At 42.1% G+C, this 20,911-nt stretch overlaps 1 protein-coding gene across 5 annotated transcripts in view; it reads left to right on the top strand.

Moving 5' to 3' along the window:
• The first annotated feature begins 1,634 nt into the window (after positions 1-1,634).
• ehbp1 (EH domain binding protein 1) overlaps positions 1,635-20,911 on the top strand; it is a 164,787-nt gene continuing 145,510 nt past the window's right edge. For 4 of the 5 annotated variants that reach the window (XM_049600390.1, XM_049600387.1, XM_049600389.1 and 1 more), the window contains exons 1-2: positions 1,636-2,055; positions 2,663-3,133. In XM_049600390.1, the coding sequence (XP_049456347.1) occupies positions 3,030-3,133 (104 nt within the window). In that variant the 5' untranslated portion in view covers positions 1,636-2,055; positions 2,663-3,029. Of the gene's footprint in view, positions 2,056-2,662; positions 3,134-20,911 lie in introns of all 5 variants that reach the window. The other variant, XM_049600386.1, reaches the window with a different exon arrangement.

The raw sequence follows: 20,911 nt of genomic DNA, 5'->3' as shown, positions 1-20,911 counted from the left end.
GTGAAATGTATTGTTTTCATCCCAAATCTTTGAATTGATTTTGTAGGTTAGGTTGCTGTTTGATATCTGATTAGAAACAACAGTTTTTTTCTTTAATCATTTATAATTTGTCTTAAAGGGACAGTGAGTAGGATTTAGGGGGATTTATTGACATCCAGCGGAGAGGTTGCAGCTGGCAAACATCTCCTGGTTAGAATTCCTTCAGTGTTAATTGTTCAGGAGGATTTTAGCAGGAGCCTAATTATCCACAGAGGTGTCTTTCTCTCAAAAACAAACGGACCAGGTGATTAAAACAGATAAAAACCCTGAATAAAGCAGTTTCATGTTACAAATCAGTCTTTCTCCTGTGCTGTTTGGCTGCTCTCCCAGCACCTTCTATGTGTGCTCACCTTTTTTCCCCGATAACTCAATATGTGTTCACCTTTACTCCTGATCTAGACATTCAGGAGGTTTTCACTGGTAGCTGAATTATCCGCAGAGGTCTTTTCCCCTCCAAAACAAACAGACCAGGTGATTAAAACTGATAAAAACACCAATTAAAGCAGTTTCATATTACAAATTAGTGTTTCTCCAAAACAGTTTGGGGTGTCAGAGACAGCCTGCCAGCCTAACACCTGCTAATGTGTGCTCAGCTATTTTCTCTAATAACTTAAGAGCCAGACATTCAGGAGGTTTTCACCAGGAGCCGAATTATCCGCAGAACTCTCCTCTCCAAAACAAACAGACCTGGTGATTTAAACCCCCCAAAACACTGAATGAAGCAGTTTTACCTCACAAAATTTGTTTCTTTGACGCTTTCATTGCACTCTGCTGGCTATGGTGGCCGACGCGAAAACATGAATGGCCATTTCTAAAGCCAGTGTTTGGTTTGTTTGTTCAGGGCTACTGTAGAAACATGGCAGTGCAACATGGCGACAAGGATGTAGATAATAAAGGGCTCACTCTAAGGTAATGAAATTACAGCCATTCTTATTTTCAGGTGATTATACACTAAAGAAAACATATTTGCTATTTATTTTTATTCCATTTTGCCAATATATCCCCCTAAATCCTACACATTGGACCTTTAAAAGTTTGTGCTTTAGGGACTTCATATTTGAATCTATCTCTAGTTGAGTCTTTGGGCCAGCAGCATATATTCCGAGTAAAAACCAGGGTCAGAGAGCTTTTTATCTACACTCACAGTCAAGGATTAAATGTCTTTGAAGGATGGAGGATTTGACCAGTGTGATAACAACAACCCAGAAATGCCTCATGAATCAGTAAATAATCTGTAAATGGCACAAGAATCCCACCAATGGCTGCTGCCCTGGGGCGTTTCTTCAGCCTTCAGTGGAGTCCAGGCGGCAGGCGAAATGATGGAGAGGCGAAGCTGCGTCAAGCCGCGACATACACAGGGAACATGACCGGAAGTGCAAAGATTAGCCTTCAAAATAAAAGAAAGTTGAAACATTTGATAAAAGAAGAGCACATGTGTCCGGTCAGTCGTTTTAAAGAAGGGAATAAACTACTTTAAGATGGTCAGGTGTATTTTATATGTATCATAAAATATCACACTTGAATCCACTTGTTTCATGGTTGGTACCGCTACTCAGGACTCATTTTATTTTGAATACCCCGAACGGAAATCATTCAAAATGTTAGCTAACTTTCCGCACTCCAAAGGACCAGAGCGGTCAAACTATCAGTAACAGTTAGACTACTTTGCTGTGGGAATTCATGCCTGGGGTCGGAATACTTTTGTTTAACTTTGTTTTTAGGGAAAAGCTCAAATAAATGCCGGTTCCGACTCAGTACCGGAGTCCCGTAGCTCGCGCTTACCTGTGGAGCAAATGTGTCAACGGGCAAGCAACGGTTTCCGCTCGTGCCGTGTTGTGATGGCTAGCCGTCGTCGCTAGCAGGCTAGCTAGCTGTATGGCTGGTGTCGGTACTGCTGCAAAGAAGGCATTAATTAGCTACACTCGCTCGGTTGCTAGTTTGTCATAGACAGTCTGCCAGCGCCTACCACTGCTGATAAGGCAACTTAACGGATAATGCGTTGGATATCACGCTGAGGTGAGTGTCACACAGACACAGTTAACCTAGTTTCACATGTTAACTCGTTAGCCTAGCAGCTGAATCATTCCGGTTAGCGGAGCGCAACGGCTCGGACTATTCCCCGGATTCAGAGACATTCCTCCAAATATTACATGTTTACAAAATGTTTACCTGCGTATCGGTTTCGGGTGGCGTCTCTTGTGCAGGCTTTCAATACTAGGTGGTTGACACGACTTGTTTTAATGTAATGTCATTGCTTCTCTGTCATTGTTTCAATACATAGAGCCATATTTTTATTATCAAACATCCCAAGTTAGCTTGTCACTCCAGTAAATAGCCCCCCGGCACGCCGAGCTGGCAGCAGAAGTGCTGGTGCTGGAGTCCTCAACACATTCTTACACATTAACAAAGTGTTGTGTCGGCGACATAGATAATCTGCGTTATTTAAGTGTCTGCGAGGCTACAACCGACTGTAATAGCAAAGCTGTTACACGGACAAAGCATTTCTGTGTCGGTGAACGTTTAGCGGAGTTACTTGCGTTAAAATCAGCGAGGATTCTTCTGAATGCCGGGGCTTTACAGTCTGCTGTTGCTCTACTGACTGTCTTTTTTCCTTCTTTTGCAGGAGGATCACCAGATGGAAATGTTATAATAATGCCAAGTGGATTACTCATCATGCCTTTCGAAATTATGGAGTAAATTTCATTACAGCATCATGCGCGCCGCCACATCAAATCTCGACCACTGCTGCAGAGATTCCTCGTCCTTACATTTGGATTTATCAGGCAGTTTTTAAAGACCAGCAGCCACGACTGGATGTGCGGTCTTATCTTTGTTTCAATGTGTTTCCGGTAAAACATTAATTATGTGTCTATGCGGGTTGGATATGCTCAGAGTCCTATAAACATTAGCGTGAATTCGAGCGAAGGAAGCCCAAAGAAGGAAGTCCAGGACGGGATAGGTACACAGAAACTACCCGCTCCCAAAGAAACATGGCCTCGGTTTGGAAGAGACTGCAACGTGTGGGGAAGCATGCGTCCAAATTCCAGTTCGTGGCTTCCTATCAGGAACTGATGGTGGAATGCACTAAAAAATGGTGAGTTTTTTGGGAATAACTGTCGACCACAGTGCTGTCATTTAAGCCTCATGAAAACTGTGTGTCTCTGTGTGTGCTGGAATGCTGAGCTCGTTCCTGGTGGCCATAATTCACACACAGACACACTCACTCAGTCTCCTTGGTGTGCAGGCATGTCTGCATGCTGGGAGGGGCCCGGATGCCTTGTAAAATTGCTGGGTTTTTTCTCCTTGTGCACCAATGTTGAATTTGTTTGGTTTAAGTCATGAAAAGAGGGTGGCAGGCAGAGAGGTTTCCCTTCCTTCAACCTGAAGGGTTGGGTTCAAGCTGACCCCGCTCTCCTGAAATGTCCTTGCGCAAACCACTAAACGCCTACCAGGTCTAGGGATGCTGTAGGGAATCTGATCTTGACTTCTGACTTTACCGGAAGTAGAGAAACTATGAGAGAACTGTTAATCTTTGTGCTCCTATATTAGCAAACAGATAATAACAATAAGAATATCCAGCTCTTAATAAAGATTGAAAGATTGAAGAGAGAAGAGATCTTTTTTATTGACTGTAAGACAGTACCCTGACTTTTATGTGTAAAGTTATAAACAGTCATTGCTGTCCTCTTTCTTCTTATAATAAGATGTAAGCTCTATTGAAAACAATGACAGCAGATGTCTGCATACTGACATTACCTACAATAGCAACATACCTTTTATGTTTTAAGTTGTTAATTTGTTTTTGCTTTAGGATGGCAGCTTTTCCCAAAGCTTCAACCCCAGTATTTAAAAGTACAACCCAAAGATATTTCTGTAGTAAAGAATGAATGATGAACACTGCAAGGAGGTAGAGGAACTATTGGGTGTTGGGGCAGATAGGTGGATATATGCTACACCTGAGCCTGCAGGTATGTGTCCTGGCTGTAACGAGTGAAGAGCGGGGACTTGTTAAGTAAAGATGTAGCCTGCAGACACAGATTCTCCAGCGGCTTGCTGTAGGCGTGACTAACACAGCCCCACAGACCTTAGACCTGGGACAGATGTTAACGTGTTGGAGAATGGAATGAGAAAAATGTACATCTCTTCCCAGAGCAAAGGGTGGGTGGGCTCAGCACACTGTCAATAATACGCTTTGTTTTGCAATCTGAGCAGAACTCCTCTGTGTTACTCAGTGGAAGAAATACACATTTTTTAGACATTTGTTGTTGTTATGATTTAGTTCTTATCTATAGTAGTTTTAGATAACTGTGATAAAGACATACAATCTAAATTTAGCTACCCTTGGACTGAAGATACATAAATAAGTGCTCAGATTTTGTTCTTCAAGTAAAGTCTGACATCATGCCCATTTCAGTTGCCACTACCCAGTGTTTGTTGCTACCACTCATCTTAAATGTCAGCTTCACTGCATAAACTAGTATTTAGATAACTCCCAATGTAAGAAATGTCTGCCTTTACATCAAATGTGTGGCTGAGATTGGTGCCTCAGGGCTTCTGCTTCTCCCTTCGATTGTGTGTATGTGTGCACGCCTGGCTCAAAGTGTGTGAGAAAGCGTTGGCGCACGGTTTCTGCCTTCCTTGGACTTCATCAGTACGGTATGTTATTGTTGCAGTGGAAACTTTCCATCTACGCAGACTGGAAACAGTCCCCAGAGCTCAAATGGATCTCAAATCCTGAAGCCTTCACAAGTACTTCTTGAAAACCTACAGCCCGTTCATTTTTGGCATCAGTAACAGGAAGAAAGGCTCAGCCCGGTTTGTTTGAGTGTTCCATGTGTGTATGGGTGCCCATACATAAAGATGTAGGTGCTTTGAATGCACTTTGTGTGAAATTTAAAAGCATTTTGCACACTCAAAGGCTCAGTAGAATAATCTCTAAAGTCTAGATAATTTAGGACACTTGAAACAATCAGTAGGTGAGAAGTTCAAGGGTTTGTTCATATGTGTTTTTGTGGTTCTTAGTGTGTGATTTCCATGCCTTACGGCTGGCGTATAACTGATCAGAACATATTCAGATAGTCTCCTGGAGGTTAGATGGCATCAGTTGATTGACACCTCATATCGTGTGGATGTTGCATGGAGTGAGCCTGTATGAGCATTTTCACTGAACCAGAATACATGTTTTGGTGCTTAAATATTCTTTGGTGGTGTCAGTTAATGTGGCCTCTCTCTAGTCCTTTACACTGCCTGTTCAATGGTGAACACTAATGCAAAACAGAGCATTGACCTGCCAGATTATATGATGCACAATAACGGCACAGGTTCTTCGTGCAAACCTCCAAAGCACAATATGATATGTGCCTTTTTAAGAAGAGGTATTAAGTAGGAGCATCTGGATATGTCATCTGCATATTGAATATGATGTAGGCCTAATTATAAGGGTTCTGACACCCCATCAGTCAGCCATCGGGCACTGTGGGTCCATCATTGGGCACCTGTTGCCGACTGTTACTCTTCGTATTTTGGATACTACCGGTATCATCTGCGTTAGTCAGACTTTATCATTGGCTGTTCAGCTAAATGACTCGTGACAGAGGCAGTCTGTGAGAGAGTTTTCTGGCTAAAAGCAAATCAATAATTTCACCACTTTAGAGAGGATTCACCCTGTTTGCCTACTGTTTCTTCCTTTACAAGCTTTATATCTTTTTTTTATCATCTTTGAGAAGGAAAGTGGTGACAGATTAGGAGTCTACGGCTGGGGGAGTTCCTGTTTATCCTGTAGCCTATATCATATGTTTGTAAAGTCAGTTTTTGGGATGCATTCGTTGCCCTAGTTGCTGTAGTCGACTCCTCTGTGGAGCAGAGGGAGTTAGCATTCCACTCACACACCCATTTCAGACTCCAGAATCAATTCAGACCAACCATTAAAACATTAATGAGTTCAGTGTTTGTGTTTGCCAGTGAAATGAAGCAGCATTCACAGTGTTGCAGCGTTGCTCCTTTGGAACTTGATATATAACATCTTTGATAAAAAATGAACAGTGTTTTGTGTTGTCCTTCCTCTGTAGCAGGTAATAATGTTCATGTAGGTCAGGGTTGGAAATCAAACCTCCTTGGCACAAGTTATATTTTGACCTCTATAAAAATGGATAAACTGACCCCTGTTTAATAATTTTTAATGTTTAATACTTTTGGTTTTCTTACACACATGCAGTTTTTTGGGATTGTGCTGTTTATATATTAGTGGCTACACATATAATAGGGTGACTCTCTGTTGTTAACACCACTTTTAGATGCTTATGCTTGCATCAGGTTTCTCTGATATATTTTTATTTCGACTATTTTTTTGTCAATCTCAACTGACACCACTGTCCAAGTGTTACTGGCTACAGAGAGAAAACTAGCTTAGCAAGCATCTCACTTGTCATCATGTATATTAAGTCTATTTAATCATCAATATAGGTGAGCATGCTAGTCTACAAATTAAATATCCAGTGAGCCTTATTTTTTCCACACACAGTTGCTGCCCAGTCCCAGAGAAACGCATGTAATTTTTCATTAAGGCTTAAGCAAATATTACACATACACAGTGGTGTGATGGAGCAGTGCAAGGTCTGCTTACTTTAATTGTTTACTATCTCACTCCTGCTGCTGCTTCTGCTAAGTGCTTGGCTACAGCGTGAGCAATTTATTGTTCCTCTAATTCTCTCTTGCATCTCTCATAACAGTGTCCAAGGATCATGTCTGTCTCATAATATTGTTACTTGATTTGACAGGTTGTTCTGTGCATGGTGTATGGGGAAGTCATGTGTGCTTGAGCATAGGCCAAAGCTACACAAATTCACACTTTATTTGTCCGTAAATTGTCAGTGCATTATGTCAAGCATCCAATTCACAGTTTTCCATCGGTTTAGCTTTTCACTAGCTCTTGAATGCACCACGCACCTCATGGTTTTTCATTCATCGGATTACTAATTGGGACTGATGCATCGCACAGTCTTCTTCTTGTAGCAGATGAAAGCGTCAAAACTCAAAACTTGAAATTGACTGGCTGTGTTGGTTAAGTGAGGTGCAAAGTTCATTTACTTGTCACTGGTGAGTGGGTGAGTGCTGGTTTCGAACCCTGCAGACTGTTAGATCCTTGTGCAACAAGTTGTCAACAGACGGATTGCATCCTGTATAAAACTTTCTCTGTTCTCAGCTGGTTCCTGTTGTCGTGCAGTGCTTTGCCATATTGTTTACTCCCCAGATCAAGAAGAGGAGTTAAGTAAGTGAGGCACGCTCAGCTGCTGTCAAGAGGGTGCAACCCCCAACAGCGAAAGACTACTCGGTGTGAACTTAAGCTTGCAAGCAGCCTTCACTCACCCTGTTAGTATTTCCCTGAGGCTAGTGCTGTTGAGCAAGAATGTGTTGCTAGTCAACCTGTCTGGTAAAGTATAGTTTGAAAACATCGTCATAAGCCAACAAGTGTCACTACCGCTGACAGACGTGTTGACACGAGTGGCGCAGATATGAGAGTAATACGCTGGAAACAACACAGAGACACTATTGATTACATGGTAATTCTATCTGGCTACATGCAAGCGTGGCTAATCGAGACTGCTTCCCTCACTGTCACATGACAGGGATGGTAGAGTGCTTCCTATCAGTCAAGGGCTGTGTAGAAACCCTGGCACACACACGCACAACATCAGTCATTTCATAGGGATTTAGAAACTCTGAACACACTCACTCTCACCAGACTCAGGTGGATTTACACTTCTCTTCTGAGGTGTTCAGTGTTCCCGCTGTGGATTCCTGTGGCGTACAAATTGATTTATTTTTCAGCATTTAACCTGTGGCTTGTTATAGAAGTGATGCAACACTTGATAGATGAGTCCCACATTATCAGCTCTTTATGTTATTTAATTTTACACTCAAAGTAACTAGGCTTTTATTCTTTCATTCACTTTTTGATTGAAAATTGATGTGTTTTTTTCCACTTGTACTCTGGCTCCAAATGCAAGTGTCAGGCTATTGCAAGGGAGATGATTTATGAGCTGTGCAGTTATTATATAGCCTTTGTTCACATTAACCAGCATGAGCCCATGTCTTTGAGGTAAACACTCAGTCTCTACTTACTCACTCACTGTTACTGGATTAAAGCGTTGCTGAATGACACAAGTGCAGAAGTGTGTAACTGAATGTGAGTGCGGGACACCACAGTCCATGCATCAGGCTGTCAGTTCAGAAATGGCTCACTGTTTCGGTGGAAGTGACCAGCGTGTCAGGCTGTGACATGTCGTCTTCTGCTTAACATGTGTGCACGATGGCAAGCGTCCATCATGTCTCTGCCAGAGAAACATCTTCCTGCCAACTTGGTCTGACGTGGCTCTCCATTCTATTCAAATTCGAGGCCTTGACACATTCCTTTTGGCACAACTTTGGCACCAGGAGATGGTTTCACTGCCAGGTTATAGTACGATACAGTTGTTTTTGTTGTGCTGAAATTCTGGATGAAAACACACAGTTTGGATTATCATTGGCTATGAGGTTTTGGAGAAAATAATTATTTAATTGCTCACATCTTTAGTTTCTCACAGTGCTTCAATGCAGTCTGATTGTAAGGCTTCAGTCACTGAGTTATCTTAGTAACTGATGCCAGTAAAAAGCCAAAACTGGGGCGAACACAAACTTGTTTTCATAGTTGATACTTGAGTTGTTCTTATTTGTGTGTTTGCTTATCACTTAATTATAGCATTTGCTGCTGAATTACCTCTGCCGATTGTTTAGTCCTCTCAGTATAGCATGCAGCTCCTCCTGTGATTCTGTAATTGTTTCTGTGCACCAAGCCCACTGCTGTCATCTGGGGCAGCTCTCACACTATCATTAATGCTTCTTTTTCCATTTTCTTCTGTCTTTCTCTGTACCACTCTTATCTCAACTCATTCTCTTTCTCTCTTCTTTTGTACTTGATCTCTCTTCTCTCTGCCTCCCCCTGCTTCTCTCTCTCTTTCTGATAATGTCTTTTTAACTGCTTTGCAGTGGAATCCGCCCAAGTGTAGTTGTTCTGTGCTGCAATTATGGACACAAACAGGCATTTACACACCCCCTCCCACACACACCAAGAGACATGAAACATTGCAGGGTTGTGAAGCAGGCAATGGGGTGTTAAATGTGATGAAAACTGTGCTGGTGTGTCTGCCTCTACTGCTGTCAGGCAGAGAAACACATGGCCCTGGAGACTGCTCATCATTTATCAGCCTGCAGAGCAGAGCTGCAGCATCTGCAGACTGATAAATGCATACTTTATGTGTGTCAGGGTGGCAAAAGAAACACCATAAGCCAACCAGGAGTGTACTGGTGTTGCATTTTGGAAAGCGTGTTCTTAAAAATGTAGTTGTGCAGGTGGAATTTAGGATGTACAGCTTGCTGCAGCTTAAACATGCAGCAGACCTTCCTTCTCTGCTAGTAAAAAAAAGTTTTCTCCCCTACTCTGCGAAACAAGGATGTGGTCTCTGCAGGCTAGTAAATTCTTTATTGTACCTGCCCTCTGGACTTTTTGGAAAGTGTGGAGCTCCTGATTGATCACTTTGTGGCCAGAGTGATAGTGATGGTAATTTATCACACCCCCTTTGTTAAAACAGCAGTCTGATCCTTCTGCAGACCCATGCATACCCCAGATTCTTTATCCCAGTTAGTGTAATTTGTGTGGGCTAAAGGTCACATCACACTTCCCTCTGTGGATGCTCCCAGCCACAAGCAGCAAACTGCTTAGGATGCAAAATGATGCTGCTGGCTCAATATTAAAAGAAAGACACAAAATTAGAACATAATGAAGAACACAGTTTTATTTGCCAGCAACCACAAACGCTCATCTTCTGTTATATTTTCCTTTTCTTCCCATTCACGATCAATTAAAATTACTGCTGGAGCCATGGTCGCCTGACTGCTCATGTATCATTGCCTTCAGAAATGGATGTTGCTTTCCTCACCAGGACTCATTGTTTCTTTGCTGTTGGTGCTCTTAGGCACATGATGGTTGTGATTCTGAGTCAGTATCTCCCTACGGTTGTTAGCAAGCTGGTATAGAGAGAGAAGTTGTTTAGGGAGGGGAGATTTTTATTATCTTATTTACCCTACTGAAAGGCAGCTTCCCCTGATTCCCTTTTTTTATTTTGGAAATGCTCCCAAACACATGATATAACTGATTGCTACTGTGCACAATCTCTCCCTGATGCTTTCATTGTGCTATCTTGTTTTGTGGAAGTAAGGTGTATGTTTACCACTGTTTTGCTGTCTTGTGTCGAAATGTTATCTTTTGTGCCACATTGATGTTAATGGGTACCTATATAGAAGTCAAAATTAGCATTTGTTTCTTTCTTATGAGAGTTTAACAGTAGAAATATAGAAAATATATTACTTTGAGTTTGCCCGCTCAAAGCCTCAGAGGCTTTTTCAGTCTTACAGTTAATGTGGACTCTCCCGCCACCGCACAAATCAAGTGATAAGCGAGGAATGAAAGCACGTTGGAGATGAGCCAGTAAATTAAAGCAACAAGAAGAAAAGATACATACCACTCACAATGTGTGCACTTATCTTGTAGCATCTAACACATGGACTTCGTAAGTTGTGAGTACTATGAGTTCTTGTTGTCTCAAAGTATAGACAATGGCTTTATTATTTATATTTTTCCAGAGTTTTTTAAGCTTCTAAAATCTCAGTACAGACCATTTCACAATTATTTTCCAGTGACTTGAAATCTTTCTGTGGAGAGTTTTACCCTTCACCCACAGGGCAGTCGTGTCAGCAAAGAAACATTTAATTTTCTTCTCCTGGCTGTCAGTCATCACCACTTAGAGTCGACAGTTCCCTCTTCTCTGCTCCTTATATGCTCTTTCAGGGGGTAAGATTTACCTCCATCCCTCCGGGCAGGTGGAGCTTCTGAACTTCACTTTCATCTGTCCAACCTACGTGCTTTATTGTTTGTGACTCATTCCTACTGGCTCTCTCTCCTCAGCCATGGCAGATCCATAATTGGCCACACTTGACCTCCAGTGGTCCATGTCTGCGGTAAAGCTCTCATCTACGAGTGTCTCCATGCAACTATCCTTTTAAGCAAACTTTGTAAATTTCTCAAAAATAACATGCATCTGACTTGAAAAGAAGCAGGCTGCTTACTGAATGTAAAAGGCAGCTGCTTCAAAAAGAGTCTTCACGCTTGATGTCTTCACATCCTCACTGGGAGTAATAAAGTCTGGAGCAAATGTCTGGGAAAACATTACGCAGTCCCAATTCACACCCCACTATGTGGCTTTTTAAGTTATAGATCATTAACCACACAAGATAACAAGCATCTTCTTCAAAAGAGTGATATGACACAGTTGAATCCAGCTGGGCAGTGGGATTGCTGAAATGTGTTAATCTGCGGTGAAAATCTTCAAATCTATTCATTAAAGGGGCAAAAAGCGAAATCATTTCACCGCTAGGTTTGCTGTTGTGCACTGCCTGTAGACCAAAACAAAGTGTGTCATGAGCCACTCCTCCCTCTACCTCTGCTCTCCACCTCCCACCCCACTCGCCTTGTCTGTGCAGCCGAAAACTGCAGCATCTCCACGGACTATTACATCCAGACGGTCCCGGTGTTTCTTCCGCAGGCTCCACTTCATTCAGCTGCCCGATATACCCGCTGCTTCTTCCCACACTAACCTGAATAACAAACCAGGGCGCGGTGCTCTGGTTGGATCCAAATAGAGAGCCGGGGCTAACGTTAGCTGGCTGTGCTGGCAGCTGAGTAAAGTGGAGCCTGAGGAAGAAGCACCGGTTAGCCCCCGCGAGCTGGGAGGCTAGCGGAGGCTAACTGGCTGTGCTGGCAGCTGAGTAAAGTGGAGCCTGAGGAGGAAGCACCGGTTAGCCCCCGCGAGCTGGGAGGCTAGCGGAGGCTAACTGGCTGTGCTGGCAGCTGAGTGAAGTGGAGCCTGAGGAGGAAGCACCGGTTAGCCACCGCTAGCTGGGAGGCTAGGGGAGGCTAACTGGCTGTGCTGGCAGCTGAGTGAAATGGAGCCTGAGGAGGAAGCACCGGTTAGCCCTGGTTTTACTACAGGCAGATTCACTTGCCACAGGGTTGAGGAAATAAAACCTACACAACCAACTTAGTTTAGCAGTTAGCGGTGTCTTTCACTCACTCTCAGTCTCTGCTGTGTTTAGCTATTTCCCTGCTGTCCTGTTAGCGTTAGCACTAGTCGGCTGCCACGCTAATGTCCCTACTCTTCTCCGTGAGCCCACGAGCCCGCCAGGCTCACAGAGAAGAGTAGGGACTTAAGCGTGGCAGCCGACTAGTACTAACGCTAACGTCCCTACTCTTCTACGTGAGCCGGGGCCGTGAGCCTGGCGGGAGAAGAGTAGGGACGTTAGTGTTAGCACAAGTCGGCTGCCACGCTAACGTTCCTACTCTTCTGCTCACGCAGAGTAGGGACGTTAGCGTTAGCTCCTGGAGTTAGCACTAGAGCTACTACGGCTACTGGAGTAACTTACAGCTATGGGGCGCTTCTACCAGCTCTTCTAGTCACTGAGCCTCGCCTCCATCTCAGCAAATATATTACATTTACTACAGGTACCATCATCATTGAAGTAGGCAGGGGAATAGCTAAACACAGCCCGCCAGGCTGCCCACCGGGCTACATTTTACAATGCTAATTGCAAATGTTAGCTGGGCCGCCGGGCTACTCACCTAACACAACCGTAACACCTGACACATTGCTGGGACAGAGCCGCTAATAACTCAATTGAACTCAAATGAACATACATGAACGCGCAGCCAGACTGGCTTGTAAACAAGGGGCTGGAGATCAACACAGAGAGGGTGTGTGAGGTCATGCTATACTCCAGATGAAATTACACCTGTAGTTCTTCACATAGCAATTTTTTAATTCCTTCAATCTAGAAATGATGAATTTCGCTTATTGCTCCTTTAAGCACATAGACGAAATGTAAAGGTCATATTCAGAAAATTAATATTTTTTAATAATGGCCAGACTCTGATCTAATAAAGGTCATGTTTGCATCTGGTGCCAGTCATCCTGACCTTTTCAAATGTTTGGATCCAGGAAAATATAATATAATTAACAGAAAATGAAATTATTTAAAGTCAGTATGACAATATAATAATGTCACATTCACACACATGGTTACGTATGTTATGCACAGTCTTAATATTTTTGTTCACTCCAGGAAGTTTAATTTGATTTAACATCATTTAACAGTTACAGAGAGTGTCCCTGCCACACATTCGGCTGTAGTTACAACAAACATACAGTACACACTTATGCAAACAGGCTCAATCACTAATTAGTGGGGTGCTCTAGCTTTCACTAGCCGACACTTTGGTCTGGTGTTACTGCTTTCAGCACTTTGTGTCATTAACTCAGATCCTGGTTGCCACATATACACTGGCTATCTGTTCTATAACTGGAGGTCAAGGGACTGTCAGCAAAGACCAGAGGAACTCAGTGTCACACACACTCACACTTTTAATTATGTTGTCACTTTTTAAATTCTGCCAAGACACGCAGATCCTGGTGTCTTAGAGGTCAGATGGATGGTTTTTGTCCGTCTTGTAGACTAGTTTATGCTGTTTACAACAGATTGCAAAGTTTTTAATGGCAGACAAATTTTTTTTGAAATGCTCATAGAAACTTGTCAAACCACTTTCACAGCATATTCCACTTCTTCTTATTGCTCAGCACAGTCACATTAGTTTAAAGACACAGCTTTAAACTGCACCTACTTAGGGCAGCAAATAAGTTTGACTTGGGTGCGTCGGTACAATAAAATAACTAGACAGGATGGCAGAAGAGATACCTGCACACCAATGTAACTGGGCTAGAGAGCCACAAAAATGATCACAGACTGAGATCAATGCAAAATTAGTCTATTTAATTAAGATTTCTGTGCACAAATAGGTGCTCAAAGTACAGATAAGGAGTTTAAAAACAGTAGCAAACATTTCAGTCACTGACTCATCAGTGCTACTGACATGAGCGCTTCACAGAACCGATGTAGACACAGACAGGTGTGATAACTCCGTCAGCTGGCGCCACTAATTAGATGCGATCAACTCTGAAGTGCAGAAGCATGACTACCAAATCACAATGACCTTTCATAGGAGTACTTCGCTATTCAGAACATCCTCAAACACTCATTCATGATAGCATAACGCAGGAATATACAAATATACAAAAACACAACTATACACAGAATGATAGAAAAGAAAGGACAAACTATGACAAAATGTCCAACAAGACACAGTTAAACTTTTTTTGGTAGAAAATGAGGAAGTTTAGACGCAGGAAATAAGATAATCCAAATAGTGGTTAGGACAGGTTTTCAAAAACGCATCTTACCTCGCTTATCTCACTCTGTGAGCACTGCATTAGACTTAATGAAGATTTAAAGTCATACTTTGCCTCTTATGTCATGCCCAGTGTGTGTGGACTTGTGTGTGCTTAGTTTATCAGGCAGTCTGGGGTGTGACAGCCACACAGATTGTGTTTGCACTGCTACATCTGTCTTGATAGCACAGGCCACAGTCTGACAGCACAGCAAAGTGAGCCCTCTCTGTTCCCTCTTTTCCCTTTCTTTCATTTGTCACTTCCTACTCTTAGCCATCTTCTTGTTGCTGTCTGTGCTAAATCAAAAAATGCCAAGTAGGCCAAGTGTAAAAAACATTTTTTAGATAAGCTTTTCATGATGGGGCTGTAAGGGCTCTGAGTAAACAGTATTTTGAAAGCATTGAACTGTCACTGTGTCATTTATTTCATTTTGACTGTATCATTGGTAGAAAGTGGCTGTGGTTATGTAGCACTGTAGATCTCAGCTATCACTTTACTCAGCGGGAGACTTCCTCATCCTTTCTTTATTCCACTAAGTTATCTGTAGGTGGTACTTTTTTCTCTTCTATTCAGTCCTGGTCAATATTACTGATACTACTGAAACACATATTTTAAGTGTGCTTTAATTATACAGTCATTAAAACAGCCCTATCCTGTAAGTTACTCTGTCCATACCAGAATAAGGAAACACAGACAGGACAGCTGAGTTTGCAGTATGCACTGGGGTTGTGTCTTGCTGTTTAATCCGAGCACTTGCCATTGTTGGTGTTGAGAACATATACTCACCATTTTCTGTGTGTGAGACAGAATGCATGTGGTGTATTCTGTCTCACATACAGAAAATGTTAAAGCTTTCATGCACTGGATAGAAGCTCAGTCACTACTGTGTTTTGTCGGTTTAGAGTAGAGAGAAGAGGTGTCCATACATATTATACACAAATATGTATGTATTGTTTCATCCCTGTTGCATAAGGACAGTATTAAAATAAATATTCATGATATAGGGTGATAAATATGAGGTGAGAATGCAGTATTGGAGTGTGTGGGTAATGTTAAAATCACTATACGTTACACTGGCTTTTTAAATCACCTCTTATAACCCAGCAGTCTGTATTCTTTGCATGTATCACACTGCAGTCTCATTATACTTCAATCTTTCATGCACTGCAGTGATGCAGTCTGTGCTAAATTACATACACTATGCCCGTATGTATTGCAGCAGTGTCTGTTTTGGTATGCATTGCAGTGCTGTAGTCTGTTGTTTCATCTCTCACAACTGCTGTAGTACAACACAAACTAATCTACATTTTCCCGTATCCTAATGTCTGTGATTGACAGGCAGACATGAAGTCTGTCGGCAGACGTCAAAGCTCTTCCTCCTCTGAGTAATGTCAGCATTTAGTCGGGATGATGCTGTATCTGCTTACACACAGACGCGCAGACATACTTATCATGCCTCTCCTATTCCTTCTTACCCTGACTCTCCTCCTAATTTCTTCACGCTATTGTGATCAACTCATATCTTTCTCAAACAAACACACAGGCCCCTCATGCACAGAAAATTGAACAGGCAAACAATGGCTTCTCCTCATTGTTGGTCTCACCGACAATCTGACTGAGATCATACGCCCCACAGCTCGGAGACTTGGAGTGTCATTTAGTGACAGATCTTAACACAGATTCCTGCTACTTGAAACCTTTCACATTCTACTCCTGGAATTTCTCAATTATGGGATCAATAAAGGCGTATCTTATCTTTATGACAGTTTGTGTGTGTGTCACAAGTTATAACTAATTATTATTTTTATTGTTGATTAACATGTCCATTATTTTTCGAAATTAATTGATTTGTTGTTAGGTCTATAAAATTTCTAAAAATGGCAAAAAATGTCGATCAGTGTTTTCCAAGATGAAGTCCTCAGATGTCTTGTTTTGTCTACAACCCAAAGATATTCAATTTACTGTCTAGGAAAGTAAAGAAACCAGAAAATATTTACAGTTAAGCTGGAATAAATGACAACTGATCGATAAGTAGATTAATTGATGCAGCTTTAGTCACAAGTCCTATTGTGTTGTACTGAGGGATCCCATATTGTATCACAGACTGCATGTGCAAGGCAGCTGCAAGGTGGAATATTGCCAGAGATAGGGTGCCATGTCGAGTCATTTTCTTTCACCTGATTCAGCATTAAAAGGGTCGTCAATATTTAGTGGACAGCTTCCCCTCCTGGAATCTGGAAGTTGCCTAGCACTGTTGTGGCTTTGAAAAGACATTATACTTTATCACTGTGTTTATCACTGGGTCATGTTTTATTGCGCTGCCACTGATCTAAACTTAGCCCTACCCTGCTATGTGTTTGCGTTTCAAAACAATCTGGGTGTGTAGTTGATGTGTATGTGTGTGTAATGCTGGTCTGGGGGCCGTCATATCAAATGTGAAGTGGTTCCGTCCTCCTGCCTACAGGAAAGATACGGCAGCTGTAACATCCTGACGCACCCTCCACTTCCAACCATGCAGGCAGATGGACATGCGCACGGAGCCTCAAGTGTTTCACCACAAGCATATTTGAGCTGCCAAATTAATTTCTTTGATGAGCAAGCTTTATTTTCCTGTCTGTTTTAAGTGGCACGTATTATCCTAAGAGCTAGAGATCACAGGATGATTTCATTTTTTGTAAAACCACCATTTCCCCCTGAGCTCTGACTAAATAGTTAACTGTACAGATTTGGGGAACAGATTTGTTTTGAACCAGTGCAGCTCTGCAGTCTACACCTGCCCTGTTTTACTTGATCTTTTTGTGTGTAACTGCATCTCCTAAGAGTCCTTTTTCTCGTGCCCATGAGCACATGATTTTGTATTGAGCTGTGAGTGCTCACATAATATTTCAGAGTGCTTAGCAGTACTGTGGCTGAGCTAATACAAGGTAGACACTGATGAAGAACTGCGGCTGCTGCAGAGATGCTTTCTCCACTGCACAGCAGCAGTCGCCAAAGTGTAACTCACACTTACAAAGGCACATTCAAAAAACGTGGAGCTGACTGTATAATTTAGATTTAGAAATGGCACTAAAGCCAAGGAGTATGGTTATTAGTAAGACAATAAAATTCAAAGAAATATGCAACGTTAAAAACAAAAAAGGCCAATTATAAAGATCTGCACGGAAAAAGTCTGTAACTAATTATGTATATGAAACATCCTCTTCAGTAACTGCAGGGTGATTCCTGCAAGTGTTGATGTTTTTCTTACCTGCTGTGATGCTAAAATGTCTTTTGAGGAAAACATTGAACACCTACATGCCCACTAATTGCAGGTTTCTCTGCATGAGAGCCGCAGCTAAATGCCTTAAATATAAATGTAGGAGGGTTTATCTGTGTTTTGTGTCAATCTCAGAGGGCCCTCATCTCAGCTCCTGCTGAGCTTATTGACCCACTTTTACTCATATCTGCCCTCTCTCTCTCCAGCCCCTTCTACACAAACACTCACACGCTATCACAGATTCTTATGTTCATCTTTCATCTATGTATCTAATGAAAACTGTGCCGATTAGTTTTACATTTTTATCCTTATTTTGTCTTTCATTTTCCTCTTTCACCCATCTGTGGAGAGTCAGATAAATTACTTTTTGTTGTATAAGCAGCATTTCACAGGGGTAATAAGGGTATATATGACATTTGATAGATGCAAAAGAGCTCACAATCTCTGTTTTGTTTCTCCTACATCCAGTAAAATGATGGGAAACTGTCTGAGCCTGTTGAGGCATTACATCAACAGTGCAGAAAATGTGCTGCAAGACTGTTTCAAAGAAACACAAATGTATTGCCATATGTTCCAATAAATCCCCACTATCTCATTCCCTAACATGCCGTCAGTTTAAACTGAAGGCCATAATGTTAAAATAGCTTTCTGTATGAGTGAGAGCTGCTGAACACAAGCCGTAATGAACACACACTTTAACTGCTTTACTTCAGGGCACTCTGTGGCTGTCTTCATCACATTTCTTTCTTCTGCTGTGGCATTCCTCGCTGATGGCTCATTGATTCCTGTTAAACAGAGAAGAAAATGCAGGCCTTAGGTTGAAGCCGTACATGAGAAAGTGTGAAGAAGTCAGTTAGCCTGCAGACAAATGGTTTAAATTTTTCTCATAGCACAGCGGGTACAGTACAAAGGGAAAAAACAAGGGATGATATTTAGTGTGTGTCTGCATGCTCTCTGATATGGCCTGTGTTATCGGACAATAGCTTCTCTATGTGAGGGCTCTCCTCGAGGCTGAAATTGTTGCCTGTCATTCTCCCTCTCTCCTCTGCTCTCTTTTCCCTCTCACCCCTCGTCTTTCCTTCCCTCTCTGTCTTTCTGTTTTCTCCTTTCTTCTCTCGGTTGTGTCTTCTCTCTCTCTCTCTTTCACACAGTCAGTCATTCTTTTCCCAGAATGGCTGCGTTGCTGTTATTCTGCAAGAGTCTTTGACATAAGGGCCCATGCAAACATAAACCCACTGTTGTGCTTGTGATGCTTAACTCTGGAGTATGTGCACTCAAAGCTATTGATACAGGGCTATTGCCACAGATATAAAGAGGCTCACATCACCTACCACATGCTGACCTCCATCTGTTTGGTTTCATCAGGTGACTTTGCCTTATTTTTGTATTTTTAAAGTTGTCATGATGTCTTGCCAATAAATATGTGGCATTCTCACCTGTAATTGAAGTGTACAGTAGTAGTAGTAGTAGTATCAGTTTGGTCACTGCAGAATTGTGACCAAGATAGACGGTGTACTATGTAGTCTAATGCCAGTACCGTCATATCTGTGATAAGGTAATATCGGCCTAGACGATTTATTGGTCGTGCTCGAACAAAGCCTGGCAGAAGACAAGAATAAAGTGATTTTAATTGATCCCTGTAGGGCGGTTTGTTCCCTTTCTTTTCTCCATTGTGAGGTCAAAGGATCAGTAACAGAGCATCAGCTTGGGAGCTGGGGCTGGAGCTGGAGAACTCATTGTGTGGATACTTGCCAAAACAGTGACTTAAACACAGACTCTCCTATTGACAAACAGTGTTGTAGATTGGCATCAGGTATCAGTGCCACCCTGTTCTCTATGGCCAAAAGCCAAAGCGTGGTTTGGCCTATATTCTAGGATTTGGGGTGTAAATGTATTTTTATGGAGGCACTTTATCAAGGTAAGCCAGGATAAAGTCCTGACAGCTTGGTTCATGTCATGTCCAGTGCATGGTGTGCTTAGTGAGGTCTTCATCAGGCTGATACTGAGCCAGGCCATTCCTATTAAAATGTAAATATTAGTGTTGAAGGTTAAATGTTACTATTAAGTGGTATTTTTAATATAGAAGTTAAACATTTCAGCCTCAGAACTTCACCTCACACACACACACACTCTTTTACAATACACTCATGCACCAGGAGTGACAGGCACGCAGGTTCAGACTTGCCAGCTTGGCAGCTCGCTTACTGCTTTGGCCATGATTTCTGATGAATTCTCAAAGTGTACATGATGTGATATATAGTGTGTATGAGGGAGAGAGTTTTACAGTCCCTAATTTGTCAGTATTATTTTCACATTAAGCCAAAGTAGCATGTCAGTTGTAATTTATTAAGCAGCTCCATGCAGGTTTATATTTATGAAGTGTATGCTTTATAAACTGTGCGTGTGTATGAGTCAGCTAATGCTCTGTGAGAACATTGGCCCTCGATGCGTCTTGATATTTACAGTTAATTATCTTTAAATCAAGAGTGATTTCACATTACTTACTTGCTTGATTGTGATGGATTTGCTGACATTGCAGCAGAGTGGACCATGACTGCTGCACATTTGTACTCAACACACTTCAGGCTACATGCCTAACAGTTTTTAGGAGACCTGTGTCTCTTGAATTCACATCATACATATCGCCTCTCTTATATGTGACAAAGATGTACACCTTGAGCCTCTATGAACATCTTACTGCAGATAATCTGTCACAACACCCTGACTGTGTGTTCCTTCTATTAAATTTAGTATCAAAGGGAGGTGAAGTGTCAGGAGAGGTGACAAAAAAAATCAATCTTTATGTTGTCTATGTGCTCTGTTAATCATTTTCTGAGGGATGGAGTATTTCACTTGTACTTTGGCTACTTTTCTCCCCTTTCCCTGCTATTTCATTTAGTCAGATTACACTGTGTCTCCTGTCAGTTGTCAGCACAGTGTGATTGACCTGGACTAGCTTAGGTTGTCGTAGCTCTCAACCTCCTTTAGTTTTCTCCTGTCACACTAACCTCTTGTGTGAGTGTGTGTCCTGTTGGGTATGCTGCAGTCCACAGAGACGAAGCCAGGGTTTAGCTGTGTCTCATGATTTATTCATTCTGTGAGTGGCTGTGCAGGTGTGTGTATGTGTTGTTGTTGTTGGTGTGTGTGTGTGTGTGTGTGTGTGTGTGTGTGTGTGTGTGTGTGTGTGTACAGGAAAAGGCTTATCAGCGTTTTAAAACATCAGGCATTACGATACAAGCTGATCAAT

The sequence above is a fragment of the Epinephelus fuscoguttatus genome, linkage group LG16 (assembly GCF_011397635.1).
Source record: "Epinephelus fuscoguttatus linkage group LG16, E.fuscoguttatus.final_Chr_v1".
NCBI classification, from domain to species: Eukaryota; Metazoa; Chordata; class Actinopteri; order Perciformes; family Serranidae; genus Epinephelus; species Epinephelus fuscoguttatus.
The sequence above is the reverse complement of the archived record's forward strand: the minus strand, read 5'-3'. Positions and strand labels throughout refer to the sequence as shown.